At 40.4% G+C, this 27811-nt stretch overlaps 1 protein-coding gene across 8 annotated transcripts in view; it reads left to right on the top strand.

Annotated features, from left to right (window-relative positions):
- The window catches only part of sh3pxd2aa (SH3 and PX domains 2Aa), a 129768-nt gene that overhangs the window by 71812 nt on the left and 30145 nt on the right, over positions 1-27811 (top strand). For 4 of the 8 annotated variants that reach the window (XM_063010719.1, XM_063010716.1, XM_063010713.1 and 1 more), the window contains exons 6-8: positions 2519-2544; positions 13397-13444; positions 16785-16913. In XM_063010719.1, coding sequence (XP_062866789.1) covers positions 2519-2544; positions 13397-13444; positions 16785-16913 — 203 coding nt within the window. The remainder of the gene's footprint in view (positions 1-2518; positions 2545-13396; positions 13445-16784; positions 16914-27811) is intronic. The other 4 variants (XM_063010717.1, XM_063010715.1, XM_063010714.1 and 1 more) reach the window with 2 other exon arrangements.

Below are 27811 nucleotides of genomic sequence, written 5' to 3'. Positions count from 1 at the left end.
TAGCGGTAGTTACTCATTACACAAGGTTCATCAGTTCACAAGGTTATATCGAACACAGTCGATATGGACAATTTAGTATCTCCAATTCACCTCACTTGCATGTCTTTGGACTGTGGGAGGAAACTGGAGAAAACCCACGGGGAGAACATGCAAACTCCACACAGAAAGGACCCGGACCGCCCCACCTGGGGATCGAACACAGGACCTTCTTGCTGTGAGGCGACAGTGCTACCCACTTAGCCACCGTGCCGCCCCCATTAATTAGTATGTACTGTAGTTCCAACGTATAAGTGCACAAAGCAAGGCCTGGACACAAGCTTGTTTTGTTGTAGGACCATCACAGCTCTGAATTGGCAGTAAAACATTGCAAAGTGTTTGTGTGATAAAATTGAATCCATATGCAAAAATACTGTTGAGTAAAAAAAAGCAAGTGAGGATAAAAAAATGGAACTGTTCTAGGGTTGGGGTTAGGAGTAGACTTTCTAAATAATCCCTTAAAAATGGAAAGGTATAACATGTATAAGATGTTTTATAGAAGATTTTAGTTACTATGGAATATTTATACATGCTAGGCTGTTGTCCGATTGTATACAGCATACTACAGTGTGTAAGAATAATAACTAAACTGTAAGTAGTGCACTGATTTAACATACTAATTAGTACAGTTGTATAGACATTAGGATGCAGTCAATGGTGCACATGAGTGTTTTTAGTGATCACATTCATAAATATTAATTGATCGGGAGGTATTGAATAAGAGGAAAGCTGTAATGATGCTCATAAACCTGTTTAAATATTTCTTTTGTGCATACCAAAAGTTATTTTTCTGCTCAGATTATTGTAATAGTTTAAAATGAACACTTATGTAGCATTTACAAGTATATTATTTCTTAAGAGTGTGTTGGTGTATTGGGATTTCTTTATAGAGAGTTACTTTAGTTAAGCACATTTTAACAGATCTGCGTTCAATTATGTACAACTCACCATTAGCAGTGTTGCAATCTGTGGTGTTCTGTTTCTGATACCATCCTGCCAAATAGATTTTATTAGAATTCATGCATGATGTCATAATTTCGGTCAATAAAAATAATACAGCTGTATTGAGAGTTCATTAATGTTACAGTGTTTAGCTAGTTAGCTCTCAATGGTAAGTTCTATAAATGCATAATACTCTAAACATAAACAAATACATTCTTCTGATTTACTGCTCTTGATTTAACTGCAAACTTGGGGACCATAACATCTGGAACTGTAGTCCCTTCTTTTTAAGTCTTAATGAGACCCAAGTGACACCATTAGGTCATTACTTACAGTTGCTTAAGTCACACTGGGTCTGCAGACACCTCTTTTTGGCAGATGGAGGCCAGTCAGCCACTGGCAATTGAAAAGAAGCGGCTGGCGACCGCTTATGTAATAGATGTTAAACATGCCTGATCTTAGTTTAAAATACCTAGTACATAAACTAAAGTATGTGGACACCAGTTTCAGCCCAGGTTTTTTAGTACCAATAAAATATTAAGTGTTTTTTGGCAGCATAATAAAGAGATAATTAAAATTGTAGTGTTTTGTGCAGAAAATTTAGTTTTTTTTCTTTTCGTTCATTGGGTAGAAACTTTTTTAGTTTTTGATAGAAAACCTGCCCAGAATCTAGTGGTTTTCATTACCAATGACAAGTTCTCTGACATTTACACCATCTCTACTACCAGAGAAAGGTGCAGACTAGTACATTTGCAGTCACTGGCCACTTTTTTTTTACCTGCCAGAGTCTCACAGGGAGCTATACTGCGTACGCACGCTATACTCTGTGAATAATCCACCATTACTGAAGGTGCCTCGACCAGCCAGCAGTCACATTTACAGTGGCAATGAACACCTCATCATCCTTCATCCATCAATGTAGAGTTCTCAACAGTGGTGGGCCACCCGGGCACCTGCAGAGCTACTCCTAATCAAGAACAATCTGAAACCTATTGAAGTTATTTGCATTTTATAGTGGCTTTTTTGTTGAAGGATATTTGTTTTGTGTTGATTCTTTATAGCTTAATACTTCCTCATATCTTAATTTGATCTGCTCTGCCCTCTACATATTCAATTATGACCACATCTTCAATTCTGACTGACTTGCAGACTAAGACATGTGACCGCTTAAAGCTTAGCAACTAAAGAGCTAAATCCAATTATAATCTATTAAGCAGGAAGCCTTTAAAGGATCCGCCTTCCATCCTCTGGAGCGAAGGAGTGAGACTGAGAGGAACCGGGGGTATGGTGAGACAGAGACTGGCTCTGTTTGGGTCACATGATGAGCTTGTGTCTGTGGAAGCATCAGCAGCTCAGTCTCCTGCTCTGTCGCACACCCTCATACACACTGGCACACGCAGTGTGGGCTTTTTTTGGGTGGGGGGTGCTTTTGTGTGTATGTATGTGTGTGTGAAAGCGTGTGAATGTTGTCACAGTGGACTGCACACACACATTTGGCCAGAGGTCTAATTATGTCTTTCTGCTGTTGCATCTTTTTCAGAGACTATGGCACCAAACGGAAATCAGGTAAGAGACCTTAAACAGAACCTGTTGCACTGACCGATAGCATGTAGGTCATGTGTGCTAACATCGAGCTTTACTCGGCATATTCATATTCTCTGCATGCTTGCTGACTGAATGACTTGCAGTTTTGTATGATTAAAATGCAGCATTAGTATCCAGGCTCAGGCTGTATTAGGAGTGATAGACTGATATGACAGTATGCTTTGATCTGAAATGCTAAAATTCTGGAATTATGCCATTAAATTGACATAGGTTTTATTTAAACTACTGTTGACCTGCAAATGTACTTAAACCCTGCACAAGCTTAGCCTACATGTTTATATCCGGTTATGGAATTGTCCTAGGAAAATGCAGTATTTAGAATAGTTTACAACAGAGGGTTTTGACCTGTGACTCATGACAAATAGAAGCGTGGCCTGCATGTCTGTATCTTATGATACATTGATGCATTTGCCTACAGTTGCAACCCAGCTAACAAAAAAGTTCAGAAACCCAGTTTACTATTAGAATTATAATCTATTATCTATCTATTATTAACATCTCAAGTTTAATGTGTCATATCCTGGTACATGATGCTCAGATGGCACATCGGTCTATTATGCTATCCCTTTTCCATGTTGAAATTTTAGCTGGCTCACTTTGGGATGGTTGGCCAAAGCTTTGCCCACAGTGCACATGATACATGACATTTGCTATGACATGTTAAAGTTGGCATGACTGCTCCTACACATTGGTATTATAATGTTATCTTTCTGTTAGTGGTCATGGATAATATTTGCATGTGACTTAAGTTGGCCTGGTAATAAAGACTGCTCTCAGTATTTTGGGTAAAGTGTTTGTAGAACATGCCCGGACAGCCATCATAACATGATAATTTGTCATGATCCTAATTTGGGCAGTCTTAATACTCTGTAAAAATGTTTCACTTTCATTAAAACCCTAAAATAAATAACATTTTCTAATCTGTAATGAAAAGTAAATCCTGTATAGTGCCGTCATTTAATGACCTCATGATAAGTCTTAACCCTTCAAAGTCTTATGACACAATAAAATTTAACAATATAGCATGTAAGATTTTAATGAATTTATGATACATTATTACTTAATGTCTGAAATGAACATAACATACATTTTATGGATAAAAGTATTGGGACATGGGCGGCACGGTGGCTCAGTGGGTAGCACTGTCGCCTCACACCAAGAAGGTCCTGGGTTCGATCCCCAGGCGGGGTGGTCCGGGTGCTTTGTGTGTGGAGTTTGCATGTTCTCCCCGTGTCTGAATGGGTTTCCTTCGAGAGCTCTGGTTTCCTTCCACAGTCCAAAAACATGCAGTCAGGTTAATTGGAGACACTTAACTGCTCTATAGGTGAATGGGTGTGTGTGTGTGTGTGTATGTGTGTGTGTGTGTATGTGTGTCTGAACTGTGATGGACTGGCACCCCGTCCAGGGTGTTACAGTGTGCATTGCGCCCATTGAAAAGCTTGGATAGTCTCCAGCACCCCCCGCCACCCTAATTGGATAAGCAGTTAAGAAAATGAGTGAGTGAGTATTGGGACACCCCTTCTGATTATCAAATTTAACTTTGAAGCAACAGTTTAGGGACATATACTTTTGGCCATATAGTGTAATGTTCCTTTATGGCATCATGACTGTACTAAAATTGTAATGAGAAAGTATGATGTCATAATAAAAAGTCCAACCTTATTTTGGGCGCTCCTATGGTATGGCGGTCATATGCGCTAACCCATTACTGGCGAGATCTTAAGCTGTCGAGTTCGAATCTCAGGCAATGCTAAACACCTAGCCAGGCAACCAAACGTGCCTGATGGAGAGCAGTCGACTGAGGTTTACTGCTGCTTTATTGCTGCTGTAAAATTGCTCTGTTACCTCTGCTGTCTGGTCAAGGCCCTTGCACTAGTGGTGGGGTTTTTGCATGTTTTTAGTGTGTCTCTCTGTATTTTTTGAGACTCTGCCACTGGTCGAGGGAAAGATGTGGCTGGCAACCACATGCATGTTGAAGGGGTGCGTGTCATTGTCTCAGCTATTAAGGGTGAGACATATAGGGAAAATAGGAAAACCCAAATAAAGGTATTATATAATTGTTCAGTTCCTATATAGTTTAGTATATTCCTGCACTGCACCCAGTGTTTCCTGGTGGAACTGGACCTGCCATGACCTCGACCAGAATAAAATGGTTGATGCAGATAAATAAAAGAATAAAAGAATAAAAATAAGAGGGTAAAACAGAATGCCCTGTATTATAAATTATTATGTTGTAGTAAGGGTGCCATTGATTTTCCATGCCATTCAACCATACCATACATTCCATTCTGTAAAATCTGTGTGGGCTGAAGGACAATTTCAGTTTGAACCCAGTCCCGTTGATCTTCCTAAAGTTTTACATAGTTTGACTCTGATGGTTGTGAGATCTGTACCACTGAGGTTGCTCCAGCTTTAAAAGTTTGTTTTTTTGTCTTCCTCAGTAGTATAGCATGATTAATGTTTATCACGCTATCTGAACATTATGGTGCGCTGGAGGAACTATTTTACTGTTTGTTTTAATTGCACGGTCTGTGTGCATGTATTTTGACTGTAAAATCTGCATTTCTGTGGCCAAATGCAGATTTCAAAGCAGACCATATGCATAGTCACTCACTCGGACAAAGCACGCACACACAGGAAGCAGCGATCATTTGTATCCATTACGCCTCATGCTTGTAAGTATATGTAGGTTGAAGAATAAGCAGTGTACTTCCTTCAGTAAAGAAAGTTTTATATTGCAACAACACATTTAGCCAGAAGATCAGAAGCACTTTTTATTATATTTGGCTCAGTTACCGGGACGTGTTCTGTAACTGTCTTGCCGTTTTTCTTGCCATCTCCCTAATAACTGTAAGCTGTAAGTGAGCTGTTTTTCCTCAGAATTGCAAAAGCAACAATTAGGATTTTGTTTTAAATGCCGTTATAAATAATTCTGTGTACTGCTTTCTTTCTAATAAATAGAGACATCTGTTGTCAGTTAGGAGCTTTTTTTTTAACATAGAATTAGTTGTGGCTGTTGTAATAGGGAGGGTCATAATAGGGTTGGTTGTGTCATGGAGGAACAAGGTGTAGTCTTGTTCCTTTAAGAATCCAATTTTAACCAAGGTAGAACAACACTGTAGCTTAAGAGCCAGAAACAAAAGGGTATCAGGGAATAAAGAGGTTGTCAAAACAACTGGACACAAAGTAACAAATAAATAAAGGACAAAAAATCCCCATCCCGCAACAGAGAAAAGATAAAAAAAAATATTGCAGAAATAAAACCTGGTTGTCACAATATTGGGAGCTGCTCATAGCACCTGCGCAAACCCATGCACTGGGACATCAATGCACAAACACCCTACTTCACCCCACCAACTGGTGCAGCCCAAACCTAGCGTGGATCCAAACATGGGGCCCTCATACCAACTCTGGGACGACCGTCTCATTCAGGGCGATTCCCTTGGTCATAACAGCAAGCACTACGTCTGGCAAAAACATGTACCTCACATCACTTGGCTAATACCATCACAGTGGTGGAGAGACTCAAAGATGTCAGTTCAGTGTCTTGCCAGTTACTCTGACAGAGTTTAAGAGGATTTGGCCATGATTGGGATAATTTGCTCAAACCCAGGTGTGCAAAGCTTGCAGATATGTATAGAATGCCTTTATTTGTCATAGATACATATACAGGTGTAGAGTACAATTAAATTCTTTCTTCACATATCCCGCTTGTTTGGAAGCTGGGGTCAGAGCGCAGGGTCAGACATTGTATGGTGCCCCTGGAGCTGAGAGGGTTAAGGGGCTTGCTCAAGGGCCCAACAGTGGCTGCATGGCAGAGCTGGGATTTGAACTCTCAACCTTTCAGTTGATAGCCCAAAGCTCTACCCACTAGGCTACCACTGTCTACACTGTATGGAAAGATGCTTTGGATTGGTGATGGGTGGCTAAATCAGAAACTCCTTAAACCTTAAACAATCAACAATTCTAAACTACTGGTTAGTATAGATTTGTAAATGGGTGTGGTGGAGGTGTATATTTGCTGCTTAATCGGTCTGTACATAAGCAGGCTACTAGTCCAGGCTGCCACTACTATTATTATGTTTGCATGAGATGCATGAGCATTAAACAGTTGTGAAATGCTACTTTGTTTACAGGTATTGAGGTGGTCAAGGGTCTCTTTAAAATCAAATAAAACTGCAATACATTTATAGTTTTAATTATACAACTCCCCCCATGCAGGTGCTCCCATGTCCACTATTATTTAATGTAACTCCAGTCTTAGAGAGCAAACACAACTCTGATTAGTTGTACAGTATTCATTGGAGTTGTTTTCTTGGACTGTAAGCATATAGATACATCAATCAAGCCCATGTTATCTTGAGTTTGAGCTTTGTTTTGCATCTTAATCGAGTCTCTCAGTAGGGTTGGCAGATGAGGCTCTGGTGAACAGCTGGAAAGTGTCAAGTAGCTTGTGAAGGTTTTAAATTAAATGACATTTTATCGTTATGCATTAAGGGCACTGGGGTTTAAAACTGGGTGATGTCATTTTATAATGCTTTGGGTTGCAAGCAGCATTACTGGAAAACTGTGTTTTCTCAAGTGGAATAAGCCCTGCTTTGTCGTGTAATACTGGTGTACATAATTTGTGTTCATGTCGATTTCATGTCGTCTTTTTTCTACTGGAGTTGTTGACGCCTCCAGGTAGAAAACTGCACTGTGTGTATTTACCTGACATATTCAACCCATTTTAAGCATGCATTATTTATCTAATCAAGCTCTTTAAGACTATGTGTCAAGCTACATTAGTCTAAATTGCTAATAAAAAGATTAAATTCTTTTAGACGATGTCCTCAAGTTCTTTAAACCTGAGTCTGAATTTACTTTATGGATTGGATGGATTATCCCTCAGCTTTGAGTCACTGTGTCAGTTTGTTGATCTCCAGCCCTTCGACAGATGGTTCCATGCCTTGGGAAGGAAGTAATGCTGATTTAGGAGAAGGGAGCTCCAGTGGAATCAGACACTGTTGATCCAAGAATGGGACTAATATGGCCATCTGGTAGGAAAGATGTCAATTCCCCTGAAAGCAGGGGCTCCGGGTCAGATTGGGTAAGGTTTATTTGCACTGTGTGTTTTGCAATAGGCATAAATTCAATTCCATATTTACTAGCACTACTGGTGAGGATGGGTAAAAACGTCGTGAGTCAGTACTGTGTCGTGTTTAACTTAATCTCACAGTAAAAATGAATTGAAGTGAATGTGTTCTGAGAGAAAATATCTCATAAAAAACAAAGGTCAGACATTCTTGTAAACAAAGTCACTCATTCATGATCTTATTTACACGCCTTTAAGTTCACAAAGGCCAAAGTCAGTCATAAACACGAAGTAGATGGTTATAGCTGTAGAAGTCTATAGTGACGTGTGCTTTTAGCTGGATGTAAAAAAAGTGCTTAACATGCTACCCCGCCACCGGCCTGGTCGAGTAGACAACAGGCAAAATTGCCCTTCAAATGTCTGGTTGAAGTGCTGGCATGAGCTACAGAGGAGAACAGTATGAATACAAACTTAACAAAGTGGACACTACATTTTTTAGAGGGTCCTTTAATCAAATCTACATAGACTTTGTGAAATGACACCATGGTGGGTAAGATTTTGTCTTTGATCATACACAGGGGAATCTAAAGTGTGACCGAAACACACATCAGAGCAAAAACAGCTCTGTTACTACACATAAATGATAAAAATAGAGAAAACCTAGAAGTGTTTGCTTTGTGATGTCAAGCTTATTGAATCTATAGTCAGCAGGCCATGTGTCACACCATGGGAGTTCTGTAAAGTTACACTCGGCCCTTTGTCTCCCGTCAACTTGTGGTTAGCTCCATAGCTATACAGCAATCCCGTTAGTGTTTGTGTGTGTGGTGGTAAAAAGGAACGACATGCTACTTAAATTCCCAACGAGTAAACCAGACCTTCCCTGTCTCCGCGTCCCCCGTAGCCACAAATCTTTAACTGTCTCCATGCGGCCTGACTCTCCAAACTGTTTACCTGTATGCAAAATGAACTAGCGCTTTGGTCTATTGTTCACCATAGCAATTGGCTGTTTGGTTTTCCAGTATGCTATATTTAAGCACGATGGCCACCATTTGGGATAAATAATGGAAAACCATACGTTCAGGTCCATTTCAGAGGGACGTAGTGTTTCATTTAGGGACTGGTCTGAAGGAGGGAAGAGGATGTGCAAGTCTTGGAAAAATAGCTGATCTAGGATCTGTTGTTTTAGGTAAAATGTTCATCTTGTTTGAATATTGGAATATTTTAGGTCAGTTTGGAGTGTTTAGTTGGCGAGCACAAGGTTTGATACTTTGAGGAACATGATGATCTGGCAGAAAGAGGTTTGTATTTTCTAAAAGGGCTTCCTTCCCTCTTGTCCCTCTTTTTTGTGTTTTACCCATGTGAGGGCCAGATGTGTGTGTCTGAGAGAGAACGTGTGGGTTCGGGTTGATTGTCAGTCAGTCAGACAGACCCCTGCTTACGTGGCATCGGGGATAAAGTTTCACTGTGACGTAGCATTGGCTAATAATGTTTATACAGGGCTTGGGGAGGGGGTGCCGTTCAGGAGGGTGGGGGCCGATGCTGAAAGGAAAGAAATATGACTGAACCCGAGAGAGAGAGACACAGACATGGAGGATTACTGGACAGATGGAGCACTGGGGACGGGTAGGCTCAGTTTTAGAGGACAGCAGGGCAGGATTGTGCGTGCATGTGTGTCGTAAATGGGTCAGTGTAGTTTTACAATAAAGTTTAGCTTGAACTGCAAAAAGGACATTAGAGAATTTTGATACACTAAAAAGCCTGCAGAATTTAGTCTGTACATATCCCTAACAAATGTACACTGATCAGTCATAACATTAAAACCACCTTCTTGTTTCTGCACTTACTGTCCATTTTATCATGCTCCTGCATGCTTTGTTAGTCCCCTTTCATGCTGTTCTTCAATGGTCAGGACTCTCCCAGGACCACTACAGAGCAGGTATTATTTGGGTGGTGGATCATTCTGCAGTGACACTGACATGGTGGTGGTGTGTAAGTGTGTGTTGTGCTGGTGTGAGTAAATAAGGCTCGGCGACCGAAACTCGGCTCTCAATCGCTATGTGTAAACTGCTCAACAACTCGATCCGAGTGCTCGTCGACCAAAGCGAGATTTCTAGCTTGTCAAATATCAAGATCTGAGTTGTCCGACTGGCAATGAGTGCTATGTCGAACAGCCAATGAGAACGCAAGATACGGTGTGAGGGGAAACGCAGGGGAGGAGTTGTAAAAAGGTGGGACGGGGGCTTAATATAGTTTATATCAGAATACATCGGCACACACACACATTTTACAGTATTTCTGACTTTATCGTTCTCTACAAAACATAATACCCACACTGCATTGCAAAAAATATTTATTAACCTCCAACTCACTCTAGAACAATCCATGTTGGTCGCATAGCCAAATCCACTCAAATTCATTTATTTTTTCTCCTTGATTTTACGCTGCACATCAGCGCATAAACTTTGATCTCTCGCTTCTTGTTGACGTGCATTTTTGGACGTGGTATCATTAAACCTCTCGTCAATTCTCACGTTTGTTTTCCTGACAAAAGGAAGTTTGGGAGACCAGAGAAGCTCGCCTGCGATTCCAGTTGGTGATAGATCGTGTAGTGTGAAACCCCCTATCGCCGATCAGTCGTGTAATGTAAAAGCCACACCGACTTGAAAGACTCCCGAATACAAGAGATCCAGTTGTGTAGTGTGAACTGTACAGTGACCTGACGACTTGGAAAGTCATGTAGTGTGAACTTGGCATAAGCAGCACCACCACACCATTTGCCGCTTCTCATGTAAATGCACCCTTACATTTGTGACCATATGTAATCCAAGCAATTGAGGGTTAAGCGTCTTGCTCAGAGGCCAACAGGTAACCATCGACCTCTTGATTACTAGTCCAGTACCTTAAGCACTAAGCTTAATGTTAAATGTTAATTTTTATAGGTTTAACAAAAGTCCACTGATTGTGTGTCAGTGAACGGCTACACAGTAATCTCATGCTGTGTGCGCCCCACACCCTGATAAAGGGCAAATATTTAAGGTGGGAGAAGCAGTCCGTGTGTTCATCACGTGACTCGAGCTGGAGGGGTGCAAAATATTTTGGTTCTGCAGAACAGATGTCCAACAGGATATTTATCCACTGCAGTTTTTTTAAGAATATTTTTTTCTTTCTTTCCTCCAATCACAGATGCCCATGACCATGCCCACCTACACACAAATCTGATTTAAGTCGCTTAATGCTAACGTTAGTCCACTTTTATCAACTCTTTGTCCTATCTGCATTAGCAGTACTCTAATGTAATACGCTCCAGAATATACATCAGATAGTCATATAGGAATGATGAAACGCACGTGCCAGTAGCTGACTGAAGCCACGGCCTCACTGCGTCGTTTTCCTGCAGCAGTTAAATAATAAAATTATAGAGGAATTTTAATTTAAGTGTTTAAGGAGAACTGTAAAAATGGTTAACAGCTATAGAAATGTTCCTGTAATGAAAAGGTCATGTGGTCACTAGAGGTCAAAGCAAAACAAAAACAGAGTATTCGTTGGCCTCTGGCAAGACCTTACAAATCTGAAAAAGATTAGCGTGTGTGTGTTGGGCGGAGTACTGGAGGTTGGAGAGGTAATATCACTCAGCTGTTGAGCATTTTAGTGTCGGGACAGGGCGGCGTTCCCATGTTTTGGTAATCTGATACTATTTTGTTAATTTCATTCTGCGTTTGTAACATTCCTATTCCTCCAAGCAGTAAAAGCCGAGTGTAACCATGTGCACCCCTGTGGCTACCTACAAATCTAGTGTTGTCAGTTTCTGAATTATTGGCATCATTGTCAAACTAAAACGTGTAGTCAACTACAACATGTAGTCAAAATGATATAGAAGCCTTGTCATGAGCTTGTTGAATGTGCTATTTCAAAACCAAGGGTGTTGATCTCTAACTGCCCCACCTTTGCAGCCACAATAGCCTCCACTGTTATAGAGGAAGGCTTTTGTAGGAAAGATTTTGTAATGTGTCTATGAGGATTTGTGGTCTGTTGGATGAGCAGGCCCGGCTTGCAGTCGATGTTCCAGTTTATTCAAAAGTAGTTCAGTGGTGTTGAGGTCAGGATTCCAGACATCGCTTTCTACACAGGGGCAATTCTGAAACTGTTTGTATACTAAGTAGACTTACCTAGCTCTTACTATATAAAAATCCCAAAATTAGCCATTTTTATACATGCCGTAGGAAAGTAAAATGGTAATGGTAAAAGTAAAATGTTGACTTTTAAACTAGTGTTTGTTTAACCAGAGGGAACAGTATTGAGCCATTTACAGCACAACGGGGGTCAAACAGTTTAACTTTTCTTTTTTGACAGAGACAATAAAACAGGTCAAGTAACTGCTTTACAAATTTACTTTTGAATACCATGTCCACTCACTGTCCCTCCTACCTAGTTGGTCCACTTTGTAGATGCAAAGTCAGAGACGATCACTCATCTATTGCTGCTGTTTGAGTTGGTCATCTTCTAGACCTTCATCAATGGTCACAGGACGCTGCCCACAGGGCGCTGTTGGCTGGATATTCTTGGTTGGTGGACTATTCTCAGTCCAGCAGTGACAGTGAGGTGTTTAAAAACTCCAGCAGCGCTGCTGTGTCTGATCCACTCATAACATCACAACACACACTAACACACCACCACCATGTCAGTGTCACTGCAGTGCTGAGAATGATCCACCACCTAAATAATACCTACTCTCTAGTGGTCCTGGGAGAATCCTGACCATTGAAGAACAGCATGAAAAGGGGCTAACAAAGCATGCAAAGAAATTGATGGACTACAGTCAGTAATTGTAGAACTGCAAAGTGCTTCAATATGGTGAGTGGAGCTGATAAAATGGACAATGTGTGTAGAAACAAGGAGGTGGTTTTAATGTTATGGCTGATCAGTGTATATATTACAGCCAATGTGTCATATATATGACCACTTTCTACCTTCAAGTTTTTTATCTTATCCAGCCACACCCGGAAGAACATTAATATGGAAAAAATGTACAGAATGCTAATACTGCAGCGAGGGAATGTCAGACATGATGTGCAATCCTGTATTCATTGGATGTGTTAATTAGAAAACAATGCAGGGTTCTTAATTTATCACATCCACACCTCTGAACATTTTCAACCATCAACTATGATCAAGAAAATATTAATAATGCCATAATGGCATAATTGAATACTTATATAAATGCAATTTAAAATGCTTCCATATCCCCTTCTAACTAGTCAGCTAGTCTACAGCTTCAAAGCACATGTTGAAGAATTTTAGTAGCAATTTCTTGATTTGCATTTTTAAAATGTCAGCAAATTATTTAACAGTTTATGAAAATACATGTACAGTTATGGTATATGTCTGACTTTCCAGAGCCACTCACATGGGAGCTAAAATAAATCAGAACAACCTTTGCTGCATTCCAAACTGCTTACTAGTAGATGACATAGTGTGGCAAAGTACTAAACTGATGTTTGCCAGAGGTCGACCTGTGTAAGATTTTAGTACCAAGTGTCTTGATTTGCATTCTTATATTGTCAGTGGGTTACTGGAGTACCAGAAATGCTCATGATTTACAAAAGCAGAGTTAACCTGCTAGCCAACAAACACCTGAAAAAGGTGATGCATGAAAAAATGCTGCATTTTGCTACACTGCTATAATTTGTCTCCTTTTCTCGTTTACCTTACTCTCTTTCCGTTCTGCTTTCCTTTGTGAAGTCTGGATGTATGGCCTACAGGACAGTCCCACCAAGTCTGAGGCCTCAGGTATTTATATCTGCTATGTGTGTGTGTTTACTAAATGTTGAAGTACCTGCATACCCTTTCCTTTTCCACCAATTCTTTAGACTTCCCATTCTGCTCACAGCATGTTTAATATAAAACTCCAGTTCTTTAACATTTACGGGTCATTCCTACAATTCGATGCCTTTTGTCTCCCCAGTACTGATAATTGTATTTATTAAGTAAATTTTAAACAATACAATTTCTAAATATCTTACTGAAATAATTAACACTTTCAAATACTAAACACAATGTTTTCTACCCCCTTGGGCGGCATGGTGGCTTAGTGGGTAGCACTGTCGCCTCACAGCAAGAAGGTCCTGGGTTCGATCCCCAGGTGGGGCGGTCTGGGTCCTTTCTGTGCGGAGTTTGCGTGTCCGCGTGTGTTTCCTCCGGGTGCTCTGGTTTCCTCCCACAGTCCAAAAACATGCCACCAGGCTAATTGGAAACACTGAATTGTCCTATAGATACCTAGCCGCTAGATGCACAAACCAGTGCATTGTAGTGCCGGCCCCAAGCCCAGATAAAATAGGGAGGGTTGTGTCATGAAGGGTATCCGGCGTAAAAATTGTGCCAAATCAATGCAGATCATGATCTGATTCTGATTAAGAGATAGATATATGAGGTTTAATCATGTTTAATAGTGTTTAAAAGCTTTGCTTAAGTCCCTCTAAACCTTGGATTTTTTTCTGATTATAAGGGTTTTTTACACGTCCCTCAAGTTGCTGTCCACCCTGTTATTTCTTACTACTGTCTCTTTGAATGAAGAGCTGTTTTACATACTGACATCATTTCCTGGAGCTCACATGATCTTTTTGGAGGGAAAACAACTGTGGAAGATGAGTGGCTTATTAAACTCCTCATTTTGTCCTCATCCTAATGTTGTTTTTTTCCTCATTTTATCCTGAAAGTCTTATATGGTCAACCATAACATGTCCACCCTGTTATGGGATATATGATATATGGGATATAAAAGCAATACGATTTGATCATTTTTAAAATAATCATACTAAAAAGCAGAGAATTCTTTGTCTGAATTCACTTTTATGCTAGCAGGGTTTTGCTCACTCGCTAACTAATGGCTAATTTTATGTCAGAATGTCCACCCTCTTATGGTCCACCCTGTTACAACCTAATACGTAACAGGGTGGACGTCACAGTGTATATGAGGTGCATGTGTAATTTAGCTTGACCAGTATTAGTTTGGAAAAGTATAAGATGTCCTTTTTATAATAAAACATGAAAATGAAATTAAAACAGTGTTTCATTTTCAAAAAGTTTTAAGATCTAGAAGGCACCCAATCCCAGGAATGACCCTTACACAATTACAGAAATGTGCCACTAACACACTTTTATTTTATTTTTAGGAGCATTCTTGCCCCAAGTTAAAAACTATTAATCTTTCAATAAATTATTTTGATATTTGTTTTGACATTTCTCTGGTTTAGGGGCTTCTTAGCCCTCTGACACCTACAGTATATCTTTGGTACAGGCATGATGAGGTTGGTACCTGCCAAAAATTTACCCCTGCAGTATGAACGCAGTGATAATAATCAGTGACAAATGAAACTGCAAGAATAATTAAATAAACCTAATAAAGCTGAGTTTCCTTTCTTACATGATTTATGCAATCGTGTTACTGGCAACAGATAAGACAGGAAACATTATACAGAAACCACTCTGACTTTTTATTTTTTTTTTGGCAATGGAGCTAAAAGGTTTATTATTTCAATAACCTGTTAGCAACATTAGTCTTAAAACATTAGATTAAACCAAATATGCAAACAGTGCATATCAAATATCTTAGTTGATCAACATTATTAGGGGGCGGCATGGTTAGCATTGTCACCTCACAGAAAAAAGGTCCTGGGTTTGATCCCCAGGTGGTGTGGTCTGGGCCCTTTTGTGTGAAGTTTGCATGTTATCCCCATGTCTGCATGGGTTTCCTCCGGGTGCTCCAGTGCTCTGGAACTACAAAGTGCTTCTATATGGTAAGTGGAGCTGATAAAAAGGACAGTGAGTGTAGAAACAAGGAGGTGGTTTTAATGTTATGGCTGATCAGTGTACGAGCACATACAATGCATAATGAACACATTAGTTTGGCTGACATGCTGGGTCATTAGCAATTGTGGAATATCCGACTATCCATAATATCCTGCATGCTTTTTATCTTCCATGTTTTTTTTACTTAGCCACTGTTTCTTTGGAACTTGCAAGTTAGCATTCCATATGCTAACCCCTCGCCTAGACAAACACATGCAGAGATAGACTGAGAGGGAAAAGAGGGAGGACAGTTATGTACAGATCATTAACACATACCAGGAAACAGTTGTACAACTATACAAAGGCTGCATGAAAACAAATGTTGAGGTATTTTTAAACTGAATTCTAGTAAGTTAAAAAAAAAGCAAGTGTGAAGATTTATTAAAACAGATACTGTCATTTTTACATGTATACTTAAGATGAAATTTGCAAACAAAACTGCCTCCAGGGTTTGAATTAGGTGTAAAGAATTAGGTTTAAAAGTACTATGTCATCAGTGCAAAAATCTTTGCAAGTTTAATAAGTTCCAAACAAATACGTGAATAAATACGCAAGAAAGAAACAAAGCAAGAAACAAAGAAAGTGTAGCGAGAGAAGGGGAAAAGAGCAGCCGAGCCGAGTTGAAATGCTGGCTTCTCGTGTTTCACATAAACAGTGATCTCTCTCCCCTCCTCTCTTTCTCTCTTTATCATTCTCATGCTCTCTCTCCCCGAGTCCACTCATATGTTTCTATTTAAGGCTTGAAGAATAGCCCGCTCTCATTGGCGATCCTAATCCCCCCTTCCCAACCCCTGCTTATTCCAACTGCTGCCGAACCTCTTGACTGGGAGGAGAGAGAGGCCTTGCTGGCTCTCGTCTGTTTATTTTCCATCAGAAAAACTCCTCTAGCCTTGCACTCCTGACTCACGTCCCCGACTGTTAGCAGCTCTCTTGGCTCACTTCTTTATTGTCTTCCTTTTACTTTTCCTGCTCCATTTTGCTTCCCTCAAACGTGCTATGGAGCGCCAACACCAACGCAAGCCTTCTCGACAGTCTCCTCTTTAATGGTTTCCTTTCTTTTACTCTTTCTCTTCCAATGCTCCGGCCTGGGCTCGGGGAGAAGCTCGATCTATATGGCCGTTCCTTGCAGAGCATGTGCTGAGAGCAGGGGCTTCCGAAGTGCAAGGCTACAGGGGGGCACGGGCTTAGGTGTGGATGGCAGTGTACGAGGGCCGCAGAGGAATGAAGGGCAGCAGGGCTGCAGGCAGGTGGCTTACGGCATGTTTCTTCCCATCACGGCCAGGTCTGGACAGCAGTGAACCAATGGTACTGGAGCAGTTCGTGGCCGTGGCCAACTACGAGCGGCAGGAGAACTCGGAGATCAGCCTGCGTGCTGGGGAAACGGTGGACGTGATTGAAAAGAGCGAGAGTGGTGAGTTGGAGAGGCTGCATGTTGTTATGGGATGTTATTTCTTGCATCTGTGATATTACTTGCAGGTTTGATTTGCTAAAAATGGGTAAAAATGCCAGAACATTAAGTTTTTCTCTTGTTTCCTCAGTTTTTGTTCTTAAAAATCTCTTTACCCCATTCTTCCTTCTTTGCTCTGGATCACCCTACTCTTGGCTCTTGGCTCCATGTAAATGTGTTGTTTTGGCTGGTTAGTTGGTCAATTATCTGCCTCCATTTGTCTCCCCTAGAGCTCTGGGCTGAAGCCCAGGCAGTTGTCTTTTCCATTAAGCGTGTCTCCTATGCAGGTACAATCACTACCAGCCGCCTCTCTCTGGACTCAATAGCTGAGCCAAGATTGCACTTTTTAAGCCATGCAAAAATTGAAAATGGGCACGAGGAGAAAAAACACAGACAGCCAGTGAAAGTAAGAGTTTCTGCCTAATCAGCATTCTTTCAGTTGGATATGCCACAGATGGCAAACAACTCATGCAGCCGAAAACAAAAATACATTAAAAAAAATCCTCATCGGTTCCTTTCTTCTGTGACTGTCATGTTCATGTGTCAGTACTTTTGATTGGTTGCTTTAGAACTGTAAACAGTTTAGTAACTTTTTTCACACTGCATAGCTTGCAAAATCTGTGCTCGCAGCCTGCATTTTCACCCATGGTCTGAACATTGGACTCTTATCAAGCTTTCCAAACACTGTGGCCAAAACACTGATATTTTATTGCGGAACCAACAGTGCTGGTTAGCTATGCAGATACTCCCGAGAGTTAGCGTCGTCCTAAAGACTGTGGTTTTGACATTATCCCCAATAATAAGATGTTCTGTGTTTCTCATTCATGCAAAGTACAGTAAGCGTATTGTTTTTCACAGGAGAACCAAACGATGAGGAAACTGCTTTAAAATCTCATGTTGAGCTTGCAAAGAAGGCAAATCTGATCTATGAGAGGCTTTTTTCACAGAGTAAAATGTAAGGGTTCAAGTTTCATTAAGCGGTTGTTTTGTTGTTAGACTTTAAATGTGATGAATTCATTTAGTCTGGCCTTGTGTTTGCTCCAGTTGGCTGGGGTGTTTCAGCAAATAACCCCAAAGGAGAGGTGCATAAAAGGGGGAGGAGGGATGAAAATTGTTAGGTGTAGGAAACCAACACATTTTTCTGTCTGATGGCCCAAAATATATTCTGGCACCCAACTCACAAGCATTGTTTGCTTTATGTAAGCATTTTAAAGGAATCTGTTTTAGCAAGTTAATCATTTCAGATAAAAGGACCATGATTTACCAACCAATGAAAAACATGTAAAACGAGTGGTGCCCTTGGTTCCATTGCTTTATTGTGCACAGGAGATCTATTATTTACTATTATTTAGCACTATTATATTCTGGCGTTTAGCACTGTAGCTGGAGCACTGGCTCCAAACTGCAGCACCAAATGACATCAGCAGCAAGCGGAGCCAAGCCAAATAGCAACGTGCGCTTGTTTAAAATCCCAGACGTCAATCTCTTCCTATCCATTTATTCTCAGCTTTTAGCTTTCGCTTCCATTGTTCCATCAGGCATTCTGATTTCGAAAATGTGGTGCTATGATTTAAGTTTTCACTAAGTAATTGACTACCCAACTCCCTGTTGTCGTTCCCTGCAGTAACCATTGGCTGCAGTCCTTTTCAGAACTCTGCACTGGAGGTCCTCTCAGAATGTCATAACAAAAAATAGATGATCTGACTCTGACGTATTTTAAAATCCTTTTGACCGCAATTAGCGTGTTCTCACCCCTTGGCCTCATTTGCTTCAGTTGGACCCCAGCTGTTTTATTAGAAAGCTGCATTGAACAGAACAGAACCATGATGAATTATAAACAAGTCAAAGCGCAAACGTGTTTGGCAGATTTTGCGCATGTTCATTTGAAGTCGTAACCTACATTATAATCTAATATATTATCAAGCAGGATATTTAATTACAAAGAATTCAGCAAGCCAGAGATACTTGGGACCAGCTGTCCTCTTGTGACTTTTCTGCCAAATCTTTAGATTTTCTTGAAATTGCCTATGCCGCAACCATCAGCATATCCCTCCATAATCTGGACCACACTGTTTCTGATTCCTGCCAGGCTCAATTAACTTTTGTAACGCAATAATACATGTTTTGTATCCACAGGATGAAACTGTTTGCCAGCAAGGGCCCTAATTCTGGGTTATAGTCAAATTAAGCTGATAGGCATCTGAAATTGCCATTGTATGAAGTGTTTGGCAGGGGCAAGATGGTTCTGGCTGTCCTCAGTGTCATTATGGAGAAGAGATGGAAAATCCACCCCTTTCCTGGCTTTCATAAAAGTTTGTAATAATTCCTGCAGCAGCCACAGGGTTACAGAACCAAACACACCAAACCAACACCAGGACAAAGCAGCTCACTTAAGCTTTCAGACCTGAGTTAAAGCTAATATTCAAGTTTAATGGGGTATTAGAATCTGATCTCTGAGGTTCCAGTAACTCACTCTGCTTTATAATGTATCAAAGTGCATTAATCTACTGCTAAAGACTTTAAGAGCAGCAGTCCAATAGTGTAGAGTAGTTTAGTAGTTTTAAAGTGACACTTTGAAACTGATTTTAAAAGGATTTATTTCAATTTGGACGTCTGATTCTGAGCATGTAGACTGGTACTTTAGAAATATATGGGGGGGGGGGGGTTCTAGGAAAGCCTATTATATAGTGTCATTATAAGCAGCATTAAGATGCAATTTAGTAAACTTAGCCAATGATAGGAATTGTTTTGTTGGCGATATGTTTTTATAAATTTTTAAAATAAATAGCATACATAGTAATCATTTAAAATGTAATTTAATGCATTTAATTTATAACCCTAACATTGTCTACCTGTGGATAGCAGCTAATTAGCCAACTAACTATGGGGCAACATTGTCCACATTACAATGTTTACCTGGAAGAAATATACAACGTTTGCTAGCAGTTTCTACACTCACTGTCCATTTTATCAGCTCCACTTACCATATAGGAGCACTTTGTAGTTCTACAATTACTAACTGTAGTCCATCTGTTTCTCTACATACTTTTTAAGCCTGCTTTCACCCTCTTCTTCAATGGTCAGGACCCCCACAGAGCAGGTATTATTTAGGTGGTGGATCATTCTCAGCACTGAAGTGACACTGACATGTTGGTTGTGTGTTAGTGTGTGTTGTGCTGGTCTGAGTGGATCAAACACAGCAAACACCTCACTGTCACTGCTGGACTGAGAATAGTCCACCAACCAAAAGTATCCAGCACACAGCGCCCCATGGGCAGCGTACTGTGACCACAGATGAAGCTCTAGAAGATGACCAACTGAAACAGCAGCAATAGATGAGCGATCGTCTCTGACTTTACATCTGCAAGGTGGACCAACTAGGTAGGAGTGTCTAATAGAGTGGACAGTGAGTGGACAACACCACCATGTCAGTGTCACTGCAGTGCTGAGAATAACCCACCACCCAAATAATACCTGTTCTGTAAGGGGGCTAAAAAGGCATGTAGAGAAATAGATGGACTACAGTAAGTAATTGTATCTATATGGTAAGTGGAGCTGATAAAATGGACAGTGAGTGTAGAAACAAGGAGGGGGTCATAATGTTATGCCTGATCTTTGTAAGTGTCTGTTCTAAACTGATAATAAATCAGTTTCTAGACTTGTGACATCAATTAAGAAAAAAAAGATTTAGATTCTCAAGTTCTAATAATTTAGTTCTGTACTATGCGTGTGTAGTTTATTACATGTGAGAGCCTTTTCCAATGTATAGTATATTTATTCCAAGATGTTGTTTTTTTCCATTAAAAAAAATAATAAGAAGATCCTGATATTTTAAACAAAAAAAACATTTTTATCTTGTGTTCCTCAATACTGTTGAGAATGTATTATTTATTGCTGTCATTTTAAACTAAACCTCACAGAACCAATAACACTATAAAAAGAATTATTGAAACATTTAAAGTTTATGGAAGGAAGCTTCTACTAGCTGAGTTGGCAGAAAACTCTACGTGTTGTAGTTGAACCCAATAATCCAAACAGTCTGGTAGTATGAATGCAAATGTCTTCCACCAACATCCTGGGGTTCACAACCTTCCCCTCCCTCTATATTTGTCTCAGACGCTCCCCCTCAATAGCCTACATTTCCTGCAGAGTGGGATTCGCCCTGTCCTGGATACATTATGTTTGTCTTAGACATTAATCCACTGGAGATCTGGTTGCATTTGCACCAGAAGCATGCAAGTCTGATAAAAAGAAAGCCATACTTTAGATTTAACGATGAACTAGCACAGTCAGTCTTTAATTTACTGCTGGTAATTTTATTAAAGAAATAGTCTCTGGATATTGTGCAACCACATTTTATTTTCCAAGTGCTGGATTATATTTTTGCCAAGTCAGGGCCAATTCCCCAATTGTAACTTCCTCTGATGTTGCAGTCCCCCACCCTGACCAGGGAAAAAATGTGGCCCTTCTTGTGCTCATTCAACTGCTACATGTACTACTATCCATGTAAGCTGTGTAAGCCGAGTGCCTTATTTCACCTACCAGAGACGGGGTCTCACAGAGAGCAGTATGGTGTACGGACAGCAGTACTATCCGTGAATCAACCATCCCTCATGCAGCAGCAATAAGGAACCTGTCTGTGTGGGCATCTGGTGGGATGGATCATGTTTATGCCCACCCTAAAAAGACCTGATATAAAGAATTTATAAGCAAACATGAAACATGGCACCATAAACAGTTTCCATAAACTACAGGGCAGTTGTAGCCTAGTGGTTAAGGTACTGGACTAGTAATCGAAAGGTTACTGGTTCAAGCCCCGGCACTGCCAGGTTGCCACTGTTGAGCCCTTGAGCAAGGCCCTTAACCCTTAAGTGCTTAGACTGTCACAGTACTGTAAGTCATTTTGAATAACAGCATCTGCTAAATGGCTGAAATGTAAATGTGAAACTGGCATGAACTGCATGCATCATTTACATATTCTAAATAGGCCTCTATGGCCTGCAGCCATGTTTCACAAGGCTTGATATAGACCCCTGTCCCTGCGTACAATTTCTATTTAACTTTCCGAGTTGATTCAGCGTCTGTGAATATAGCGTTCTATAAACACGCTTTCCTGAGTTCCTCCAAGAAATTCTATTCTCCATACTTGACTTCTGTGTTTTGGTTAAAGTGAATCCTGTGGCGCAGAATGTTTATACAGTATGGCCCCACTCCCTGCTTTTCTTTGATATAATCTCACACTTGAACTATAACCACAAGCTGATCCAGCACTGGCTCTTCCTTTCTAGTGTTCGTTCCTAAGCAATACAAAATCTTCGAATCTAGGCTCAGGTCAGTGCAGGACTAATTAATGCCAACACCCTTTGAAGCCTTGACCAGAGGTCTAGTTTGTCCCTGCGACTTTTATAAATTATACAGCTGGCCAACAACAACAGTCCTGAGATTTCTCTAACCTGTGTCAGCATGACAGTGATTTGCTGAGATTGGTGGGGAGAAACTTTGATACACTTGCACAGAACCCTGACCTCAGCACCACTAATGGCCTTGTGGTTAAATTGAAATAAGTCCCTGCAGTCATGATCCAAAGTCTTTCTACAGAAGTAAAGACTGTTCCAATGGAAAATGGGATTAACTGCAACTTACTTCTCAAGGTAATGCAATGGAATGTTCAAAAAGCACATATTAATGTGTCATTTGTGTGGCTAAAACCTTTAGCCATGTGATAAATATGTTTTTGCCTTGGTGAGCACAATTGTATAGCTCGATATTTTTAAAGACAGCTAAATTCTTTGGCTTGGGTAGATCTCTTAAAAGAGCTCTAACTTTCCACAACATGAATGATCAAGCATTGGTTAAGTGCTGTAAATTAGGAAAAAGGTCTGAGCTTTTAAATTCGTGGTTTGGCTGTAAGCGTGCCCTGACAGGAGGAAAGTGTTCTCCTACTTTTGAAATGTTCCACATCCCATCTATCTACCAATCTGAGAGGGTATAAAACACCACAGTTTTAATCCGAGATGTGTATACTTTTTATCTTCTGACTGACTCATGAGATGATTTGTTCCATTCTACAGCCACTCAACTGTTAAAAATAAATTATGCTCCTCTGGCTAGTGAGACTAATATTATTATGAAGCACCTATAATCAAGTAAAATTACAATCGTCAAGAATCCAGCAATTCATCTCCCAACCTAGTCGAATCTAATCATCTGACTGCATTACGCTTTCTCTCTACTGATGTTGACCTCCACTCTGACTCGGGAGAGCCGTGACTTAAACAATCCCCCTCCTACACTTTTCACATGCACGAAGTGAGTTTATATGTGGATCAGCTTTGTGTATGGAGGGACACACCCTGATCCCCATTATCCCTTGTCTCTGTGCTGGCGCCATCACCATAATTGCACCAGTTATGAGGAATCCCCTCCGGCACCCAGCCTTGAACAACAAGCCAATTGATTTTCATGTAGGCACTCAGTCTGCCGGTAGCAGAGCTGAGATTCGAACCGACGAGTCCGAGATGTCAGTTCTGGTGTGCTAGTTATTACATTGCACCACCTGAGTGCCAGGTCACTTTGTTTCTTACAGTTTCATACAGTTTAACTTTCTCAATAAAAGTCAATATAGCGCCTATATCCATATCATACAAGTGCAATCTGGTTTTCTTTCTCTTATGTTTTATTACAGAAACTACTACAAAATAGATGTAAAATTGTAACAATATCACTTTAGTGTGATGTATAAAAAGCACTGTGACCTTGCTTTTAAACAGTCTTTACAATAAGGCACTATTATATGGATTAGCAGCATAAACACCTATGCAAAACATAACACAGTAATTGGTCTTGCATAATAAACAAGCAACTCTGCACAGTGCCTGCTCGGTGTTATTACATTGCTTTGGTGAGTAAAAGCGTCCGTCCATTCATCCTTAAAGTTGTGTTGAAATCTGTTTATCATTTAGCCAACATGCTACAATATTAGAAGAGTGTAGGAAGGTTTTGATTTTACTGTTTGTACTATTAGCATGGAAGTTGTGCAATACAAATACCCAATGCAGTCAACATGGATTCAAATTTCAAAGAAAAGATTTCGACACTTTTGTTGACTACACACCATAATAAAGGTTGCAGACACTTGACCGTGAGCTTGTCGGACATCTGGTTTTAAACCCATGTGCAATATGGAGTTGCCGTCAGAAAACAACAGGAAGGAGCAGATGTTCTTTTTTAATAAAAACCAGGTTATGAAAGTTTAGCTATAAACTTTCTTGTGAAGTGTGTATGATGTGTGTCTGATAGCTGCATCCTTCCAATAATCTGAAATAAGAAAGTGAAAGTCTTTTTTTCCTTTTTTTGCTCTTTCCCCCAATTGTCTTGGACAGCGCTATGCAGGGAAGATTGTTGCTTTGAAGTAAAGGCCAAGCATCTGCTTACTCTCTCCGTCACACTCTTATTTCTATTTCAGATTCTCTCTTGGTTGCTCTCTCACTGTCTCACTGTTTTCCCCTCTCTGTACCAGTCTCCTAATAGTCATAGTTAATACAATTAGCATTCTGTTTTGGCTGGCTTTGTTTAGAAGGGGTTTAAATGTTCTTAGGAACAGTTTCCTGTATATGCACTCAGCTCCAGAATTACTGGCACTCTTTGATGGCTACATTTGGGTAAAAAAATCTAACCCTAATTTTATTTTAAGAAAATCACTAGTCGAGGCGGCGGGTTCGACTCCCGAACCAGACAGCCAGGGGCCTTTCTGTGTGGAGTTTGCATGTTATCCGTGTCACCCTATGGGTTTCCTCTGGGTTCTCTGATCTCTCCCACAAGTCCAAAGACATGCAGCTTAGTAAAGCTACTAAAAATGACCATAGGAGTGTATGTGTTTGTCCTGTGATGGACTGGCGACCTGTCCGGGGTGTTTCCTGCATCTTAGCTAAAAAAAAAATCAGACCCACCACAACGCGCCACTTGCATATCAAATCTCCCAAGGTGATCATTGTTTGTCGCTCTAACCAGCCACCTTACTGCATGTGACTACATCTGCATGCAGTTTTACATTTATAATATGGGCAATTTGTGTGTGTAGATTTTACACACAGATCACCTGTTGCCTAATTTAGTCTCAAAACGACATGAACCCAAAGACCCAAAGATGGGTTAGAATGAAATTTAAAGTGCAGTACAACTGGCTGTACGCTGTACTTTGCACTCGGGTGTGTGAGTTTGTTTTTCTCTGATAGTAAAAGTAAAAACAGCTTCTATCTATCTATATCTATCCATCTGTATATAAATATACAATGGGACGAACAAACCAAACTTGGATCAGACAGGCTAGCACTGGTTAGTACTGTGAGTGTAGTAGTTGTATATGAAATATATGAAATATCACCTTGATTTTTACGTTCTTTACAATAAACAACTCTCAGGGTCCTTCTAGTTGTGTTCGTCACAATATACACTGATCAGCCATAACATTAAAACCACCTCCTTGTTTATACACTCACTGTCTATTCTTTTAGCTCCACTTACCATATAGAAGCACTCTGTAGTTTTACAATTACTGACTGTAGTCCATCTGTTTCTCTACATGTCTTTTTAGCCTGCTTTCACCCTGTTCTTCAATGGTCAGGACCACCACAGAGCAGGTATTATTTAGGTAGTGGATTATTCTCAGCACTGCAGTGACACTGACATGGTGGTGGTGTATTAGTGTGTGTTGTGCTGGTATGAGTGGATAAGTCCACTCACTGTCCACTCTATTAGACACTCCTACCTAGTTGGTCCACCTTGTAGATGTAAAGTCAGAGACGATCGCTCATCTATTGTTGCTGTTTGACTTGGTCATCTTCTAGATCTTCATCAGTGGTCACAGGACGCTGCCCACGGGGCGCTGTTGGCTGGATGTTTTTGGTTGGTGGACTATTCTCAGTCCAGCAGTGACAGTGAGGTGTTTAAAAACTCCATCAGCATTGCTGTGTCTTATCCACTCATACCAGCACAACACACACTAACACACCACCACCATGTCAGTGTCACTGCAGTGCTGAGAATGATCCACTACCTAAATAATACCTGCTCTGCAGTGGTCCTGGGAGAGTCCTGACCATTGAAGAACAGCATGAAAGGGGGCTAACAAAGCATGCAGAGAGTAGAACTACAAAGTGCTTCTATATGGTGAGTGGAGCTGATAAAATGGACAGTGAGTGTAGAAACAAGGAGGTGGTTTTAATGTTATGGCTGATCAGTTTATATTGTATTAAGCCTCCATATTAAAAAGGAAAAAAGAATATCACTATACACATTTTTTACACTTGTAATATACACGTACAGTACATTTGGCCATGACATGTATGCTATCTCGCTAGGGTATAGAAAGTTATTTATGTAACAAGTGTGTACCTTGTAGCTGCTTACCACTATAACATAAATAGATGTAATTCTGTAGGAATGGGTTTTAGCCTTATCGTTTTTAGTTTATTTTCAAACTGTTTGAATTATCTAAGGAAAGTTTATGATTTATTTAGCTAAACTCTGTAAACTGCAAGCTTGCTGTGCTAAAGTTTCTTCTACACCTGTAAAACATTAAAAATCTGACTCAGAAACAGAACTTTTCTTTTCTTTCACAGCGTACGTCTGTGTGTATGTGTCTTTTCCGATGGCCTAGAGCATGCTTCCAATTAGACGATGTAGCATGCTGACACGTCACTTTTTCGTTGAACAGCTGTCCCCTGGCACCGCACTGACGTTTATTTTCCACTCCTTCGAAATCCTGAGGGAAAACACTGTACTCGCTGGCAGCCTCAGACCTAAAGAGAGTGCCCTTACCTCTGGCACCAAGCACACTGACAGTTTGTCAGCTTAATAGCGTTGTAACCTAGCTGCAAATTGTTCCTGTAAAGTCAGTGGATTAAGGATGGACCATGAGATATTTATAGTCCAATATTAATAAAGCTGAATTACCAGTTCACTCAGTTGGTGACATGTCTGCATTTAGGTGCACGTCTATAAACAGCTCTTCATGTTAAACATTATAAAATCTACTTCCAACATTTCAAATATTCACACTAAGTCATGACCTATTTTTACAATGTGTGTGATATATTGGCATCTGGTTGTCATGTGCAGCCTGCCTTCGTGCACACCATCCTGTCACCCGTTTTTCATACCAAATGCACGTTCTTCACAAAACTATGTTTTCCATGAAAACAAATTCTTTTTAAGCAGATCTATTTTTAGATGATGCTAAATCATTTTCTGGTAGTTTTATTTTTGTACCAAAAATATTCAAGCAACCTTCATCATTGCTTTGACAAAAATATGTTTGATAGGTAGCAGAAATTAGCTGAAGCCCTGCAATGGATTGGCATTCTGTTCAAGGTATTCCTGCCTTATGCACAGTGTTTCAGCGTGGAACCAGGCCCGCCGTCCCTGACCAGGAATTCGCACTAAAACACTGATGCTTACTTGGTTTCAGTTAGGTGGTAGAATTATGTCTATAATAAAGAAGTCGCTCGGTTGGCGCAGCAGTCTATTACGCTAGTCCACCATCGCTGGGATTCGGCCAGGCCTCTACACAGACATGATTGGCTACATTTGAAAAAGAGATGGCTAATGCCCTGCCTTGCACCCAGTGTTTTCCAGTGGAACCACTGCAGCCCTGACCCTGACCAGGATAAAGCGGTTGATGAAAATGAAATAAAATAACAGAGATAGCCTTCCAAGATTTTTCTGTTACCGCAACACATGGATTTTAGCTTTAGAAGGAGCCTTGCTATCTGGCAGGAATTCTCTTTTTTATTCCCACAGCTGGGTAGTTTTCTCTGTCATCTCAGGTCAAGCTTGAATTTCTTGCATGTATTGATTTAGCA

The sequence above is a fragment of the Trichomycterus rosablanca genome, chromosome 15 (assembly GCF_030014385.1).
Source record: "Trichomycterus rosablanca isolate fTriRos1 chromosome 15, fTriRos1.hap1, whole genome shotgun sequence".
NCBI classification, from domain to species: domain Eukaryota; kingdom Metazoa; phylum Chordata; class Actinopteri; order Siluriformes; family Trichomycteridae; genus Trichomycterus; species Trichomycterus rosablanca.
This window is presented reverse-complemented; position numbering and strand designations above follow the sequence as displayed.